At 42.2% G+C, this 16,761-nt stretch overlaps 1 protein-coding gene across 1 annotated transcript; it reads right to left on the bottom strand.

The window, feature by feature from the left end:
- Positions 1-14,390: 14,390 nt before the first annotated feature.
- LOC133916187 (NAC domain-containing protein 92-like) lies at positions 14,391-16,273 on the bottom strand. The gene is made up of 3 exons (XM_062359746.1): positions 15,900-16,273; positions 15,515-15,792; positions 14,391-15,392 (listed from the first exon to the last, which is right to left on the bottom strand). The coding sequence occupies exons 1-3, from the start codon at positions 16,099-16,101 to the stop codon at positions 14,832-14,834; spliced, it is 1,041 nt and encodes a 346-aa protein (XP_062215730.1). The 5' UTR covers positions 16,102-16,273; the 3' UTR covers positions 14,391-14,831.
- Positions 16,274-16,761: the final 488 nt, after the last annotated feature.

Here is a 16,761-nt window from a genome sequence, read left to right as displayed (position 1 = left end):
TTTAAAATGGATATTATTATTATTATTTTTATCGATAGTGAATAAACGGTAACAATAATATATAATTATTACTGCCGGTTCTTGATCTTATTCTGCTCGATTTGTATATTTATCATTACTAGTTCCAACTACGAACCGACAGTGATACTCAAATCAAGAAAAAAATTAAGTATTATTAATAATAAATTACTATATTAGTAGAGTTCATACTAAACTAAATACATTAAGATGTCATGCTTATAACATCACACAAAAACCTAACCGTCCAAAAACCCCTAATGCACGAGTGGTTGACTACCCACAATTGAGATGAAACTTGACCCACGAACGGAAGTCGTTGCTGTTGCCATCCTCGTCCTCGTCATCGCCGCCGTTGTCGTTGTCCTCCTCATCCGAGCTCGTCCGGGCCTTCTTGGCTCTTGGCTCGTCGATGAAATGACCCCACACCTCGTCGTCTGACGAGGGGGATCCCGGTGAAGTGCCGGAGTCGAAGGTCAGGGGTGCCTCATCCGACGACCCGTCTGGCCGGGCCTCATCCTCCTCGAATGAGGTCATGGGTGTGGGAGGCGTCCTCCGAGAAGGCGACAGTGGAGGCATCGCTGGAGGCAGAGCGGATCCATGAAGGTGGTGGTGCCCGGTGATGGGCCAAAGAGAGGGGGAGAGGATGAGAAACGTCGACATTTAAAGTCCCTGGGAAGCCGAGCAGCTGGGTGTGTGAAGCCTGCCAGTCGCGCGTATGAAGACGTACGAATTTTTTAGTGCCATTGCTGGTTCGTAAACACCAACCAACAGTAATAGTCATTGTCACTACCTGTTATAAAATATCACTATCGATTTATTTTACGAACTAACAGTGATAATTTGAATATCACTATCGTTAATTATCACTGTCGTTAGTAATAAGAATCGGTGGTGATACATCACTGATGGTTCGTGTTACTAAAGTTTTATTTAGCTCCTAAGTGTGGGTATGGTAATTAATGACAATGCATATGGACTAATAATTATCTTGAGAATTATTTGTAGTATGTTCTATAGGTGATGTATGATTGACATAGCATGGATTCATTGAGGAATACTATGAAGATCAAGAAAGATGCATCAACATCAATGAACTATAGGTGATTTTTATATTATGAAGAAGAAGCTTAAGAAGATTGACAATAAGCGTGAAGGCTAAGTCACTTGTGGAGTTTAAGTGACTAAAAGTATGAGATTATCAATTGAGTTTTATAGACTAACCTATGTGTTTGAGAGTGAGTGGGGTTAGGTTCCATATGAAGATTGACAATAAAGAATGAATGCCAAGTCACTTGTGGAGATTAAGTGACTTAAGATATAAAGTTATCAATTTAGTTTTATAAACTAACATATATACTTTGTGCTTGAGAGTGAGTTGATGTTAGGTTCCAGAAGAAAGCATGAGTTAAATTAAGATATTCAATATGCCAAGTTAGTGGAGCAAGATCAAGACAAATTTAGTGGATAACTTATAAGCTTGATGCTTATCGTTTATGCCTTGGTGGTGAACCAAATGAAGATGATATGAAAAGAGAAATATTCCATACTTGGTGCATGAGAATCAATCAAGTGAACTTCATCAAGCTTCCAAAAGATCAAGAGATGATCGAGATGGGAAGCGAGGATGATCATCGTCATCAAAAGAAGTTGAGTTGATGACGAGCTTTGCATATCTATGAGAAGCGTTAAGGCTTACATGAAGTGTTCATCAAGTTCGATGGGATTGTTCAAGGCAAAAGTATAACTAGAATAGGTTTTCTAGTTTTGCAGGTTTTAATGAGTATGGTGGGAGACCGGATTATAGGATCGATAGCTGTACTATCAAGAGGGGCTACCAAAAGCGTTGCTCGATTGTTATGTCGAGTGCTGAAACTATATGCTTAGTGCGGGATAGATTTATGTTTAGAGTTCTCTTTATGAGTCCAGGGTATCTAAAAGATGTTTAAGATTTAACCCTTTTGAGTTGTCAGTCTTAGTGGTGAAAGGTGGTTGTAGACAAGGTTTCGTGGTATTTGGCATGTTCCATATGGTACCTGGTTTAATTTTGGTGGATTAAGCTTTTGTACAATGGGTGGAAGTGTTTGAATTGGCTTTCGGAGTTTTCCTTTTTTTTTTCTAATGTGGTTGAGATCATGAATTCAGTAAAGATGTGTATCCCTCTGAATAATCTTTCTGTAGAGTCCAAAATCATAGAAATCGAACATCGGAGTCAAAAGTTATCACTATTTTTCTGAGTGTTAGCTGTGTTGATCGAAAGTTCCAATCTTATTTCGATGTCAGTCGGAAAGTCCGATTTTTTGAAATCTAATGCTCTTGGGTTCAGATGAATTTTAATCGAAAGTTCCAATCTAGAGATCTGAAGTTTCGATATGTGGTTTTTAGCAGATCTGGGAGCAAGTTTCACCGGATTCGACCGTTGGGATATGTAGGATTGAAAGTTTTGATCTGGGGATTAGAAGTTCCGATCAGTGTAGGATCTGTCCACGACTACTTTTTCAGAGTGGGGTATTTATACCCCTTTACCTCCTTGAGTGGGGGCAAAGCTTTGGAAGTGGTTTTATTGCTTTTTGTGGTGCTTGTGAGAGGTGTTAGAACTTAGTGTTCTATATTTGAGCGCTCTCCTCCCATCTTTATCAACATTTTTTAAGAATCAAGCCTTTATGGCTTAGTGAGGATAGAGTGAGGTGTGTGGAACTTAGGTTGCTCGTATGTATCGTATTAGTTGCGTGCGTTTGAATACTTGGCGTTGATCATGCGCGAGTTTGGAAGTTTGTTACTCTTGGAATCCACCGTCTCCTAGACGGCTCAATGGTGGATTATTGGCGATCTTCTAAAGTGAAGATTGTGAGGAGGTACAGAAGTTATTGCAGAACTTATCATCTCTAGAGTGAAGGAAGAGTTGACCATAGTGGAGATGGGGAGTGCATGCGTGCAACCTCGTGAGGAAAAGGGTTGAAAAAGAATCAGCAAGTGTGACCGTAATTTCCTCAACGGAGACATAGGATATCAGTAAATATTCGAACTTCAGTAACAAATCATTTATCTCTGTATTTTCTTACTCTTGTATATTATCTTGATATCTATGCTTGCATGCTTATTTGTATGTGCATTGAGTTAATTTCGTAATATTCAAATCTATTGTTTTGCACTAATCGGAAGTTCTAATGAACAGTAAAATCAGAAACATCCGATAAATAGTAATTTTAGAATTTTCAATTAGAGTTTTGTTGCATATCTTGCTATATTTGAATAATCTTTATCACACTATATGATTATAACATTCACATTTATTAGGGTGATCGTGTACTTAGTTAACCCTACCATATTTAGGCTTTTCACTTTTAAAAAAGCCGTTAGTTTATTCTGTTGCAAATTTAAACCAAATTTCAAAAAGAGGTGAAATTTTGCAAATCACCTATTCATCCTTTCTAGATGATATCACTGTCCTTTCATTTATTAACTGGTTGAGTTAATCACTCTCACTATTAGTTTTTGCTGGCTTGACTTTTTATATTGAACTAAAACTTTTGAACCAGCAGTTATTTTTAAACCGATAATGATAAGGATACATATGACCCTTTCTGTGATAATGGAATTAAACTGCTCCATCGTCGCGTGTAGTGATGCTGAGGTTGGGAACGACAGCCGTCTCAAATAAAATTTAGCATCACAATTAACAAGCATGTACTGCTCCATGATTACGCATCATTTATATGTGTTTATAACTATACTCCTGTAAAATAATAACAGATTTAAACGTTTTTTACTATACATCTTACATAATTAAACGATCTATAATAAAGTTACTCCCTCGTCTTCTCCCTCTTAATTTTTTGGAAACTTCCAATTAATTTAAAAACCTACAACTAATAGACACTATCAATTAATAACGCTATCAATATTAAAAAGTATTAATATATTATTATTTTCTTCTATTAGTAGGGATTCATCCCCATCTTTTTATTTTCTAATATTTTTTAAAAAAATTTAGCACCGTTACAACTTTATTGATTTAACGTATGTGAAACAAATGCGTGGTTGCTAATAAAATAAGACCTTGAGTTTTTAGCTGCGTGCCGATACTGTCGGGTCAGACACATCGGATATAACTTGACCCATCTCGTAGCGCACATATTTTTCCTCGTGTCTGGTGTCGATAAAAATGTTTCAGAAATTCACGTTGCATTATCGACTAAATGACCAGGAATCACGAACTGTATCCAAGGATATTAACGTTTCGAATTAATTTGCCGTTTCATTGTTCATCGGGTATCTTTTTCAACAGTAGAAATATGGACCAGTTATTGCTAATATATCCCTCCGGACCCCATATACGAGTAAGGGATATATTTGATGCAAATTGGACTTTTAAGAAACCTTGGAACCAAATTGAAATATGTATTTGTTTCTATGTAATGAGTGATTAATAAGTGTGTTGATTTATTTAATGATTTGGATTATATGAGCATATATATTATAATTAGGATCATAACTAACTAAAATTGCAGAGGAAATGGAGTTAACGTGTTTATTTTTTAGTCAAGAAAATTATACACGTTGGATGATCTAGCGCTCACGAAAATGAGCATGTTGAATGGTCCGACGTTCAGATGCTATACACTCTAGAGTATTTTAACTTAGAAGAAAAAATTGAAATACACGTCAGATAGTTCGATGATGGGCACTGTGAACATCGGAGAATTTCTTATAGAAAGATTGCAAATCGACTCTGGTAGACTTATATGCATCAGATGGTCCATGACAAACAAATACATATCTCTAAACCATATCTAGTTAGTTTCAAATTGAAATCATCAGCTTAAGACACATCCTAAAAATAATTGTGAACGTCAGATGATTCGGCGTCCACACCTCCAGAGCGTCGGACCATTCAATGCGTTCAACTCCCCAGATCGACCGTCTTGAATCCTCTCTGCAAGAAACAGTTCGACATATACAATTTCTCATCATCGGATCATCTGGCGTGTCCATTTCCACAAGACAAAATTTGGCGGTTGACGGTTGGATGATCAGGGTCAAGCGGAATGCTTATTGCCAGATAATCGAGAAGGTCAGATGGAGTCAAGAGTGATTCTAACCGTACATATGGAGGTCAAGCAAAGCATGGAAGGAAGGATGAAGACTGTGTGTTAACAAAATCAAACGAAAGGGATGCTGGTACAAGTGACAAGGCAGTCCGGAGGGATCGGGAGTGGGAGAGATGTGCTGGCAGTCAAGATCGCAAAACAGAGTACACCCATCGACATCAGGATGCTCGTTTGGGGTCAGAGCAAGCGGCAGTGAGTCACTCTTTAAGTAGCGTCCAAGGTGGTTTCGCGGTTTGGCCTCAAAACCGTGTAAGGATAGAGTGCACATGGCATCATCGTGAAACTAGCATCGAGCCTAAGCTAAGTAACGAAGGTGCCACGATCATCCGATGAATAGAGAAAAAATTAGACAAAACTACCTCCAGTGGTAGGTGGGAGTGCATTATTAGGGAATGATAGTTTAAGGATAGCATTGCTTGAGAGTTAAGTAAGCTCCCTTAGCCTATAGATAAAGGGGTATGGCTGGTGATTGATGGAGAGCCTTAGAGAGTTTTTTGAGAGTTTTGAGAGCATTCTACTTGTTTTGTGTGGAGAGCGAGACAAGAGTGCTTAGCCTATGTTTAGGTCAGAGCTTTTGTGAGAAAAACACTTTGTAATCAATCAAAAGATGGTGTTCCTCTAAGCTTACTGAAGAGAGTGTTTTTTTCATATGCTTGAGTTCATCTCCTTCTAGTCTCTTGCTTTTGGCTTCCGTGTTTTGCTGTAAGTTTTTGGTGTTTTCTTGTCAAATTTCATTTTTCTTGAAAGCTGCACCTTTTGAGTCGTGTAAGAGGTGTTTTTCCTATTACTAGAGGGTAATATTCTCATATGAATTGATCTTGAATTATCTCAGCCCTCTGGATCCATCAACTTGAAGAATCTCTTTTTCTGGTAGCTAATTCTTTTGTGTTTACAAGTTTTTTGTTCTAGTTGATTTCTTTCTTACGCTATGAATCTTGATATGGTCTTAAATAGAACTTAGAGTTCTCATCCATAGAAAAGAAGAGTTAGTTTTAGAAGTCTTGCAATCTGTTCTTGTCTCTCTTGCTTCCATATATGTTATTGAGGTGCGTTGGGTTAAACAATAGGAAGAAGACAATCAATTTCATAAGAAATTTGTTTAGGCGCCTTGTAGGAAACATCAATTTCATAAGAAATTTGTTTAGGTGCCTTGTAGGAAACATGCCCTTAGGGAGAATAAGCATTTTTGGGCTTATATGTGATTTTGGTGATTAATGATAATATAATCAATGAGACTAACATGTGTGTCAAGTATACACTTTAGTAGGCCTCATGGATGCAATACATAAAGAAGACACAGTAGTCGGGACAAATTTCACTTGAATTGGACAAGTCCCAGGAATTTTGTGAACGCCAGAAGGTTCGGAACAGAAGAGTTGTGAACATCGGAGCATTTCTGTCTGGGTGTCTTAAACACGACGGATGATCCGGTGATATGAAGTAGTGCACGCTGGAGCATTCTAGAACTTAAGTTCAAGGAAGATACACGCCGGATGGTCCGATACTTGATGCTATGCACGCCGGAGAAATTGTTGCAGAGAAGATGTCAAATGCTGATTTGGTGTGGTTGAACATGTCGGATGGTCTGGCGCTAAAGCAAAGCAACGTTGGAGTATTTTGCATATAGGTTGGCGCGGTTTGGCTCAAATGTATACGTCGGATGGTCCGGCGATAGAGCTGGTGAACACGTCAAAACATTCGGTGTTCACATTGGTCTTGAGTGGGGTTCCAACGGCTAGTTTTTTGAAGGTGTACCCGTCGTATGGTTCGGTGAGTACAATCTGTTTACACCGGATCATCCGGCGTATCCATTGAAGTTGAGCTATTGGGACAACCGCTAGTCTGTGGGTTTGAGGCTATAAATACCCACCCACTCTATCATTTGAAGTGACTAGAGTCTAGGTAACCTCATATACACCTGAGAGAGATATAATGCTTAAATTGCATCTAAGACAATTAAGCATATGATTAGAGAGTGATTAGTTCTATTAGACCTAAAAAGAAGTATTGTTAAGTATTGTAACCTAGAGAGTGGATCAAGAAGTGATCCTACATATACTTAGAGGCACGCTGGCACCTTAAAGACTTTGTGACTCCTCGGCACCTTGAGTCCATGTGGCTCAAGTTTGTTGACTCTCCAACTTGGTGTGGAGTGGTAGCAAAAAGCTTTTAAAGGGACATGGAGACCCTTACCTTGGTGGCTCAAGCTCTAAAGTAAAGACAGCGATGAGTAACCGGAAGAGAGGCTTGGTGTGAGCCTTGCCTTTGTGGATTGGTAGCTCAAGAGCTGTGACCGGAAGAGTTTTGACGACCGAGAGTATATCCTTGGTGGAGATCCAACACGGACTAGGGGTGGCATTCATTGCATCAATACACTGGATAAAAATCTCTTATGCCAAGTTTGCTCTCTCTACCTTATTTATATTTTCGCATTTACATACTTGAATTTACCTTCCTAGAGTAGGTTGCAAACCTTTTAAATGGTAGAATAGACACACTAGATGAACCTAGAACATATTTAGATAGAAATTGATATTAGTTTATCTTGTGAAGTTTTTAGAGCAGAATAGTTTAAAATGTCCGAATTCACCCCCTCTTAGGACGTCACCGATCCTTATAAGTGGTATTAGAGTCTCATGCTCGATAGGTTTAACCGTCTAGAGTTGTGATGTCTAGGGGTGGGATGGATACCTACAATGCTCCACATTTCGATGGAACTTACTTCCCCCGTTAGAAAATTATAATGTCTTGTTATTTGCAAGCTCGAGGTTCAGATGTTTGGAGAGTCACCGATGAGGGGATGAGACAATGCATCACCAACAATGAGAGACAAATCGATGCATTGGCGAAGAGTATCCTTTTATCATCTTTAACTGTTGATGCATTTAATAATGTTTATTCTCTTACAAATTCATATGATATTTGGACTAGTCTCATTAAAATACATGAAGGAACAACACTCAATGGTATCAAACAATTTTCTCATGAAAGTGCTAATGACATATACTTAACGTTTAATACTCTTGTTAATGAGATTATTGGGCTAGTTTTGACGCCAATTGAAGATGATCTTCAAGCTCTTCTTTTAAAGTATAAGTTGATAGTCTTCATTATCTACGATAATAAGAACATTAAGAGGATGACTCCAAGTCAAGTGCTCAGCAAAATCACCGTCCATGAGATGACCATGAATATGGGGGTTGAAGTTTCTTCCTAATCCGGTGCCAAGAACTTTGCTCTCGTAAGCAAGCAAGCTTCATGCCCACATATGAAGGCAAAGATGAGACGATAAGAGTAAGAGTCAAGCTCAAGCGAAAATAATTGTGATGTAGATGAAAAGAGCAATGAATAAGATAAGCAAAACACCTCATGTGATGAATATATTGATCTCAAGGTTCCCAAGCTCATCTCACAAGTAGAGAAGAACATCAAGAGGATTAATGCCAAGACTGATCATCGAATCTCCATAAAAAGACTTGGTCAATACAATTAATCATATCAAGAAGGAGAAGAATGTCAATAATAAGAGGAATGCAAGGGAAAGAGGCAAAGCTTTCGTAAGTATAGGAAGATGGGTGAGTGAAGATGATTTAAACGCAAGTGATGAGAGTCTCATGATTCGCTCCTCAAAGAGAATCTCTTTCTCAATGTTGTCATCACAAAATTCATCATGCAAATAATCTCACAAGTGCCTTATGACCAATGATATGGAAAATGATGTAAGTGATGATGAATCTGATGAGGATTCAATCTCTCAAGAAAAACTCCTTGATTTGATAAATGAGCAATAAAAGGGCCTTAAAGAAACAAACTAAAGAACTTAAGAAATTCAATGCCCTTAATAAAGTTCATACTACCTTTGTGTTTAATTATAAATAATTATTGAAAGTTGTATTTTTATAGTCTCATAGGTAATCCTTAAGTCCCTGAAGATATGCAATGCTTAAAAGCTTAAATTGGTATCATTGTCAATTCATTTGTTCATTTATACTATCTTCATACATAATATGGTTTAAACTTGATATCTCTCATATTGTCTAGTTGTGCATATGTTTAAGTCTAATCATAAAGATGCACATATATGAGAAGTTTAAATCATATTATGTAAGTTTAATGTATTGTGATCAATATGCTTTCATCTTAATTGGTACCATATTCTTGATTTGAAACCCGCCAAATAGTATCCCTAAAATTGGTATCATTTTATTGGATCATGATTTATGAAGCTATCTCCCATATGCTCTAACATTCTTCGTTAAGTTTAACATGTGTTTATAGCCCTTTTTAAGATTGTTTATAAAGGAGAAGAAGTTTGATGACCAAAGCAAAAAGCATGAAGCTTAGGGATGCAAAGGGGGAGAAGAAGATGCAAGAAGCGCTCAAGTATTTCAAGACATGCACAATTGGTATCAAGGATACAAGTGATTTATCCACAATGTGTATCAAGACTACAAGTGGTATCAAGATCGCTCAAATGAAGAAGCTCTTGCATGGGTTGACCAAGGGAGATAGTGGCGTTAGAGAAAGGGGGAGCTACAACAAAAGAGGACTAAGTGGTAAATACATACATATAAGCAATGTGATAAGACTTTGTGCTCTTTACTATTGATATCATTTATTATTTATCATTTACTTTGGTTGTATTGTCATCAATCACCAAAAGAGGGATGGTAGGAAACATATCCTTAGGGAGATTGTAGCATCTACTTTAAGGCATGTATGTGATTTTGGTGATTAATGGTAACATAGTCAATGGGACTAACATGTGTATCAAATATATGCTTTAGTAGGTCTCATGGATTCAATACATGAAGAAGTCACCACAACCGAGACAAAGATCGCTTGAATTGGATAAGTCTCAGGAATTTTATTAACGCCGAAAGGTCTGACGCAAAAGAGTTGTGAACACCAAAGCATTACTATTTGGGTGTCTTAAACACGCCGGATGATTCAGCAATATGAAGTAGTGCATGCCGGAGCATTCTAGAACTTAAGTCCAAGGAAGACACACACTGGAGGGTCGGGCGCTTGATGCTATACACGCTGGAGGCTTCGTCGGCGCAATTGTTGCAGAGAAGATGTCAAAGGCTGATTTGGCGTGGTTGAACACGTCGGATGGTTTGGCGCTAAAGCAAAGTAACAGCAGAGTATTTTGCACAGAGGTTGGCGTGGTTTGGCTCGAATGTACACGCCGGATGGTCCGATGATAGAGTTGATGAACACACTGGATGGTTTGGTGTTCACATTGGTCTTGAGTAGGGTTCCAATGGCTAGTTTTTGGAAGGTGTACATGCCGGATGATCCGGTGAGTACAATCTGTTTACTCTGGATCATCCAGCGCATATAGTAAAGTAGAGTTATTGTGAAAATGGCTAGTCCGTGAGTTTGAGGCTATGAATACCCACTCACTCTATCATTTAAAGTGGCTGGAGTCCAGAGAACCTCATATACACTTGAGAAGACATCAAAGCATGTGCTTAAAGTGTCATCTAAGATGATTAAATACATGATTAGGGAATGATTAGTACTATAAGGCCTAGAAAGAATTGTTACTAAATGATGCAATATATAGAGTGGATCAAGAAGTGACCCTACCATGTACTTAGAGGTACGCTGATACCTTGGAATCTTGGCAACCGGAAGTATATTTTTGATAAAGCTCCGACGTGGATTAGAGGTGACATTCATGCTATCGATATCACATGATAAAAATCCATTATGCCGAGTTTGCTCTCTCTACTTTATTTATGTTTTCGCATTTATATACTTGAAATTTAATTACCTTCCTAAGTAGATTATAAACCTTTTAAATGATAGAGTAGACACACTAGATAAACCTAGAGCATATTTAGATAAAAAAATTAATATAGATTTATCTTATTAAGTTTTTAGAGCGAATTAAATGTTCTAATTCAACCCTTCTTAGAATGTCACCGATCTTACATGCCTATTCACCTCTCTATAGTCGTCGTTCTCGGTCTAAAAAATATGCCCCATATAGATTTTAATTTTTTGGATTTTGGGGTGATATCATCCGTCCAGTTTTCACCTTTTGCAGGAGCAAACTTATCTTACAGCTAGAGGATACACAAGACACTGAGTAATTTTTAATTTTTCAATAATTTATTATATATACCATACTTATATGACACTCCTAGTCTAACAAATAAATACCCAGACCTATAACCAATAAATGAGATATCTAATTATTTTTATTTTTAATTATTTTTTATTCTGATCCACCACTGCCATAATCATTTTGCGTAAAAGCAACACAGCAACAAATCAAGTAGACAACGATACAGCGTGTGCGCAAACATGTCTGTCAAAGAGGATTTCAAACTTTAGGAGAAAGTTAGCGTTGGATCTCTTTTCAAAAAGTATCCGGGATGTCGTCTCAAAAAGAAAAGGTACGTACTTTTGATCGATATCCGGCCTATCAGCCATTATCACTCAAGGATCAGATCTCATTTGGTAAATCTCTCCCTTGCTCAAAGAGCAAACTGATGGTTGCATACCGATGGTTGCATACCTGTCGAAAACGCAGAACATCGAGTGTAACGGCCACTAGCTTGTAACCGGTGTGCACCTCTGTCTTCTAGAAGGGCACGCGTGTCGCCCTGTTAAGCCGAAGGAGACAAGGAACGGAACAACGGCCACCGACGGAGAGACGGGCGGTGAGCAGACATCCGGTGGACACCCTCACCTTGTGAACTGTGATGCGTATGAGCTGTGCGCATCTGCACACGCAGGGATTTCAATTTTGTTTTATAATTTTTTTTATTCACTAGCGAAAAGAATAATATTTGTAAATTTTTGTCTAAATTTCGATTATTTTTCGTCCTCTACTTTATAGATCTCACATATCAGTATAAGAACATCTTTAAAATTAGATATTTCGTTTTCCTCTGAAATTTCTAAAATTCACAAAATTTCGATGAAATTTTAATCCCTAAGCACATGTTACAGTCCGGCTGGAGAGCAAGCCTCTTGGAGCCTTTTGCACCAACTGCACAAGCTATGTCTCACGAGCAGCGTCTTGGCTTTTCTCTCTCTCTCTTGATATATATTTGGGAGTACATTTCAGCAAGGGGCTTAATTATCAAGCAGTACGTGCTAACCCATGACATGAGCCGTCCGATCGGTCTTCGTGGGTGGAGGCATTCGCACCTGTCAAAAGACTACGAATCTGTAGAGCCCTTGCTGCTCGCAGTTGGTCACGGTCGCCACTCACCAGGTGGACCTTGGCGCAAGGCTGCGATTCATGAGCTATTATAAAATCGCGAGCCTTCCCTGATGCTTTACGATCCATCAGTCCATCGCGACTAATTAGACAATTAACTCTCCATGTCCGGACGGTATGGTGCAAAAGCAAGTCAGGGTGAGCATGGGAAATTCCGCTCTGATGCAAGCTTTCCCGGGACTCCCCGTGGTGCGGTGCGGCATATGGCCCGGTAGTTAGTAGTGGTCACGTCCCGAGACGGCCCCTCGCGTCTAATCTGATCGATAGATGGGCGTCTAAAGAACACTATCTATCTAATTCCTGGAGGTGAAAGAAAGGAAGGAAGGAACGAGAAACAATATCAAATGAGCCACTGGCCCATAGACGACGTCAACCGCCATTGGGGCCACGCCACGGCTTGTCTAATCGCCGTATAAGGCCTACAAAATTCGACCCCTAATCAGCAGACTGAAAGCAACCTGCATCTGGACATGAACAATTAACCAAATCTCCCAGGAGAATAATTAACACAAGCTAGGCAACATGCATGCATCCCTGATACCTCGCCGGCCGCCGAGGGAACAACAATTGACGCGCACCTGCATCTGGACATGAGCAATTAACCAAATCTCCCAGGAGAATAATTAACACAAGCTAAGCAACATGCATGCATCCCTGATCCCTCGCCAGCCGCCGAGGGAACAAACAATTGACGCGCGCGCGCTCTACACTGCCAATCTATCTTTGTTTAAACCTATTGTTTCTGCGCCAATGGATGGGGAGCCTAAAGTTGTGACGTCACACGGTGCCGACTTTGACAGTTGAGCCAATCCAATCCAAACCCCGCACCCGCAGAGGCCCAGCTAGCAGTTAGAGTAGGATCTGCGAGTTGCTTTCAGGTCACGACCCGCTCCCTTACGGCCTATAAGTACCGGTAGATAACAGTTAGTTTTTATTACTTTGATACACAGGGTGAAGAGAATTTAGATGTGAAGATAAAATTGATATAGAGAAAAAAAATCTTAGAGAGCTATTTTTTAAAAAAGAGAAAATAAGAGTTCTAAGTATTATGATGTATGAAAAAATAAAAACACAATATTTTAAAAAATATACCAAGAGAAATAAAGGATAACAATTAAAAATAACCACTAAAGATGCCTAACCTTCCTCTTGTCTTCGTAGCCTTGGGGTGTGGGTGAAGAGCGAATATTCGCGCCAACTTGTCTTGCTACAATCATAACAGTATTATTTTCGCTCCGGTTTTGATCGCATGTGATGTGCCCGAGCGAATCTTGCTGATCCTTCCATCCATCCGTGCCATCCCTGGCCCTCACCGGGTCTTTGATGCACGAACCGAGCGCGTGGAAATAGCCAGAGACCGCCCGGAAAGCAAGCGCGAAGCGATGCGATCTCGCGCCCCTCCTACGAAACAGCAGCGGCGGGGCCGTTCCGTCGCCCACTCGCCCGCGCGCTGACTCGGCCGTCCCCGTCGCTCGTCGGCCGGCGTGCGTGTGTGAGCGACAAGTTTTTCCCGTGGAGCTAGGGGTTGGTTAGGATGGATGTGCTCGTTGCGGTTTCTGTTTCCCGTCTCGTCGGTTGGCTTTTTACTCGCGCGTAGAGACGTTGGAGGCGCCGCTGGTGTTTCCGAAAGGAGGATAAGGCTGCCGCCGGTAGCCCGCATCCTGCATCCGCGCTAGCCATGCCTCCCTCCAATTGGGCGCGATGAGGACGACGTCGCCTCGAAATAATTGTCTGGATTTGGATCCCAACAGGATCGAACGGTGACCGGGAGGGGCCCAGCCATGGATCGAACGATGGATAATCCGCTCATGACCCACACATCGCGATCGCATCATGGGTTAGTTGCTGCTAGATATCGGAAGAAGAAGGCCAGGCCTTGACGAGCAGTGAGTGCTCTCCGGCTCGTCCCGTCGAGCTGCACTTGCACGGCGAGAGTAGTAACCGTACGATGAATGAACAAGTGGAAAGGTGTACAAGAGGGGTGAGCTGAAAATTAAAAAGGTTAAACGAAGCATCAATTCACGTAATGGCATGTCTAGATCAAGCAATTAATGGTACATGTACATATAAAGCTAGCGCTAGCTGGGTCATCAAGCGCCCAAATTAATCGATTCGTAAATCACACAAACTAATCTACACACATTCATTAATCCTATCATCATGCTACTACTAATGAGACATCAGAGTACTAGCAGTACTACTATGTACAGACATGGAACCTAGGATGGGGTAATCCAATTAACTAACGAGGCCCTAATCCCCTGGTGATCTGGACGGATAATAATCTAATCAGACCCGATGTCAAGAGAGGCCTTCACGAAGGTGACGACCGATGAACTGTCTATCACCAACCCCCAGCATGGAACACGAAGATAATCAATCGAATCGGGCAATTAATCAACCAGCCCGAACCGAATTCTGTGAGGTTGGTGGGCGGCTCCTGATAGTTCAGGCTGAATTCAGTACTTCCAGATGTCGGCGAGGTTCAGGACGGAGTCGTCGAACTCCTGCAGGAACTGCTGGGACGACGACGTCACCGCCGACGAGATCTCCGCGTAGCCGGCGGCGTTGGGGTCCGTGCTCAGCCCCGTCTCGCGGGACGGGCTCAGCACCGACGTCTGCCCCGAGACCTGCTCTGCCTTGCAGTACCGTCGGATCGCCGTCGGCAGGTCGCTGGAGTTCACCGCCGGCAGCGAGAAGTACGGGCTGGAGTAGAACATCGGCGGCTGGTGATGGTGTTGGTACTGCAGCGGCACGTGCTCCTCCGTCTTGACCTGCAGGCAGCTCATGCCCGGCGCGGCGTGGGCGTCGGAGGTGGACGCGATGCCCTTGAAGTCTATGACCTCGTCGACGTCGGAGCCGAAGGTAGGGTCCATGAGCGGCGGCAGCTCGGCGGAGTCGAGGAAGTCGCTAATGAACCCCAACGAGCCCACGCGCTCGAGCTCCGCGCCGGCGGCCGCCATTGGCCCGGTCCTCGCCCCCAGCTCCTTGTTGAACACCTTGCACACGGCCCACTCGTCCTGCAGGGAACAACACATCGAGAAAAGAAGAGGATTTAGCTCATCAACCCAAAAAAGGAAGGAAATTTTCAAACTTGAAGAAGTAATTCGAAACGAGGCAAAAAGGGACGCAGCGACCGGACCTTGGTGGAACGCGGGAGCGGGTGGGGCAGCTTGCCCTCGAGGCGGAACTCGTGCATGACCCATCCGGTCTTCTCGCCGCGCGGGGCGCGGCCGCGGTAGAAGACGAGCGTCTTCTTCATGCCGACGAGGATGCCGCGGCCCTTGAAGATCTCCTTATCCTTGCCGGTGGCCTTCCAGTAGCCGCTCTCCGTGGCGCGGTTCGTCCGCGTCCCAGTCGGATACTTGCGATCCTTGTGGCAGAAGAAGTACCACTCCTTCTCCCCCATCTTGGCCTTGGCTGCGAAAATCAAAGCACGCAAACTTTCAATTAGGCCAAGATTTCCACAGCGAAGTACAAGAAAAGAACGAAAAGATGCAGCTTTGGTCGTGGATGTCTATACTAACCAGGGAGGTCCCATGGCTCGCACTTGTTGAGGTCAACCTCGCCGATGACGCCGGAGGTGAAGCGGCGGTCGAGGGACTTGGGTGTGAGGTAGTGCGAGACGATCTCCTCGTCGGTGGGGTGGAACCGGAACCCCGGCGGCAGCTCCAGCCCGGCCGCCTGATCCTCCACCTCCGCCTGGTTTATCACCGACACGTCAGACATCTCCGCCGGACCGGACACCAGTTTCCCTTTCTTTCTTCCACTCCAAGCCTCCACAAGAAGAAGCGGAAATGGCTGCCTCAGAGAGAGAGAGAGAGGCGTGTGTGAAAGAGAGAGGTGGGTTCGGAAAGAAGGGAAGGGGCTTGGAATGGAGGAGCGGAAGGGAGGGGGGCGGCTTATATATAGTGCTCCACGCGGTCGCGAGCCGGTGGGGAAAGGAGAGCAGCGACGCACACCCCTCCACTGGGCGGCCTCTGCCCCTGCGCCTGTGGAATGTTCATCCGTTTATTCGTTCGCTGCGAACGCGGCAGCGAAACCGTGGAGGAAACCAGAGCTGTTTTCCCCTTAAAAAAACACAGTCCCAGTAGATTTCTCTCACCTCTGAAAACGAGTGTGGAGAAATTCAGATTTTAACTGTGGCAGCTGTTTCTGCCAAATCGTACTCCGTGGATGTGGTGCTCGTCTCTGTTTTCCACTTTTTTTGGGAAACTTTCTAGCAGTTGTTCGTTACTTGGTTGTCTGTAGGAAGGGCGGGCGAGCGAGCGAGACAGCGAACATGGCAATTTTCTGCAGAGTACCAAAGAGCTTTCTGAACCAAAAGCGTCGAAAATTTGACTTCAGCCAAACATGGATGTGTAAAATTTTCTCTGTTTTTCATCTCTT

The sequence above is a fragment of the Phragmites australis genome, chromosome 4, assembly GCF_958298935.1.
Source record: "Phragmites australis chromosome 4, lpPhrAust1.1, whole genome shotgun sequence".
Taxonomy (NCBI): Eukaryota; Viridiplantae; Streptophyta; class Magnoliopsida; order Poales; family Poaceae; genus Phragmites; species Phragmites australis.
This window is presented reverse-complemented; position numbering and strand designations above follow the sequence as displayed.

What these genes read in the sequence shown, in the direction of transcription:
- LOC133916187 (XM_062359746.1), bottom strand. Translation starts at nt 16,101, where the DNA reads ATGTCTGACGTGTCGGTGATAAACCAGGCGGAGGTGGAGGATCAGGCG. An exon ending in CGAGCCATGGGACCTCCCTG is followed by an intron (nt 15,793 to 15,899) that starts GTTAGTATAGAC and finishes TGATTTTCGCAG; the next exon opens with CCAAGGCCAAGATGGGGGAG. An exon ending in CGCTCCCGCGTTCCACCAAG is followed by an intron (nt 15,393 to 15,514) that starts GTCCGGTCGCTG and finishes TGTTCCCTGCAG; the next exon opens with GACGAGTGGGCCGTGTGCAA.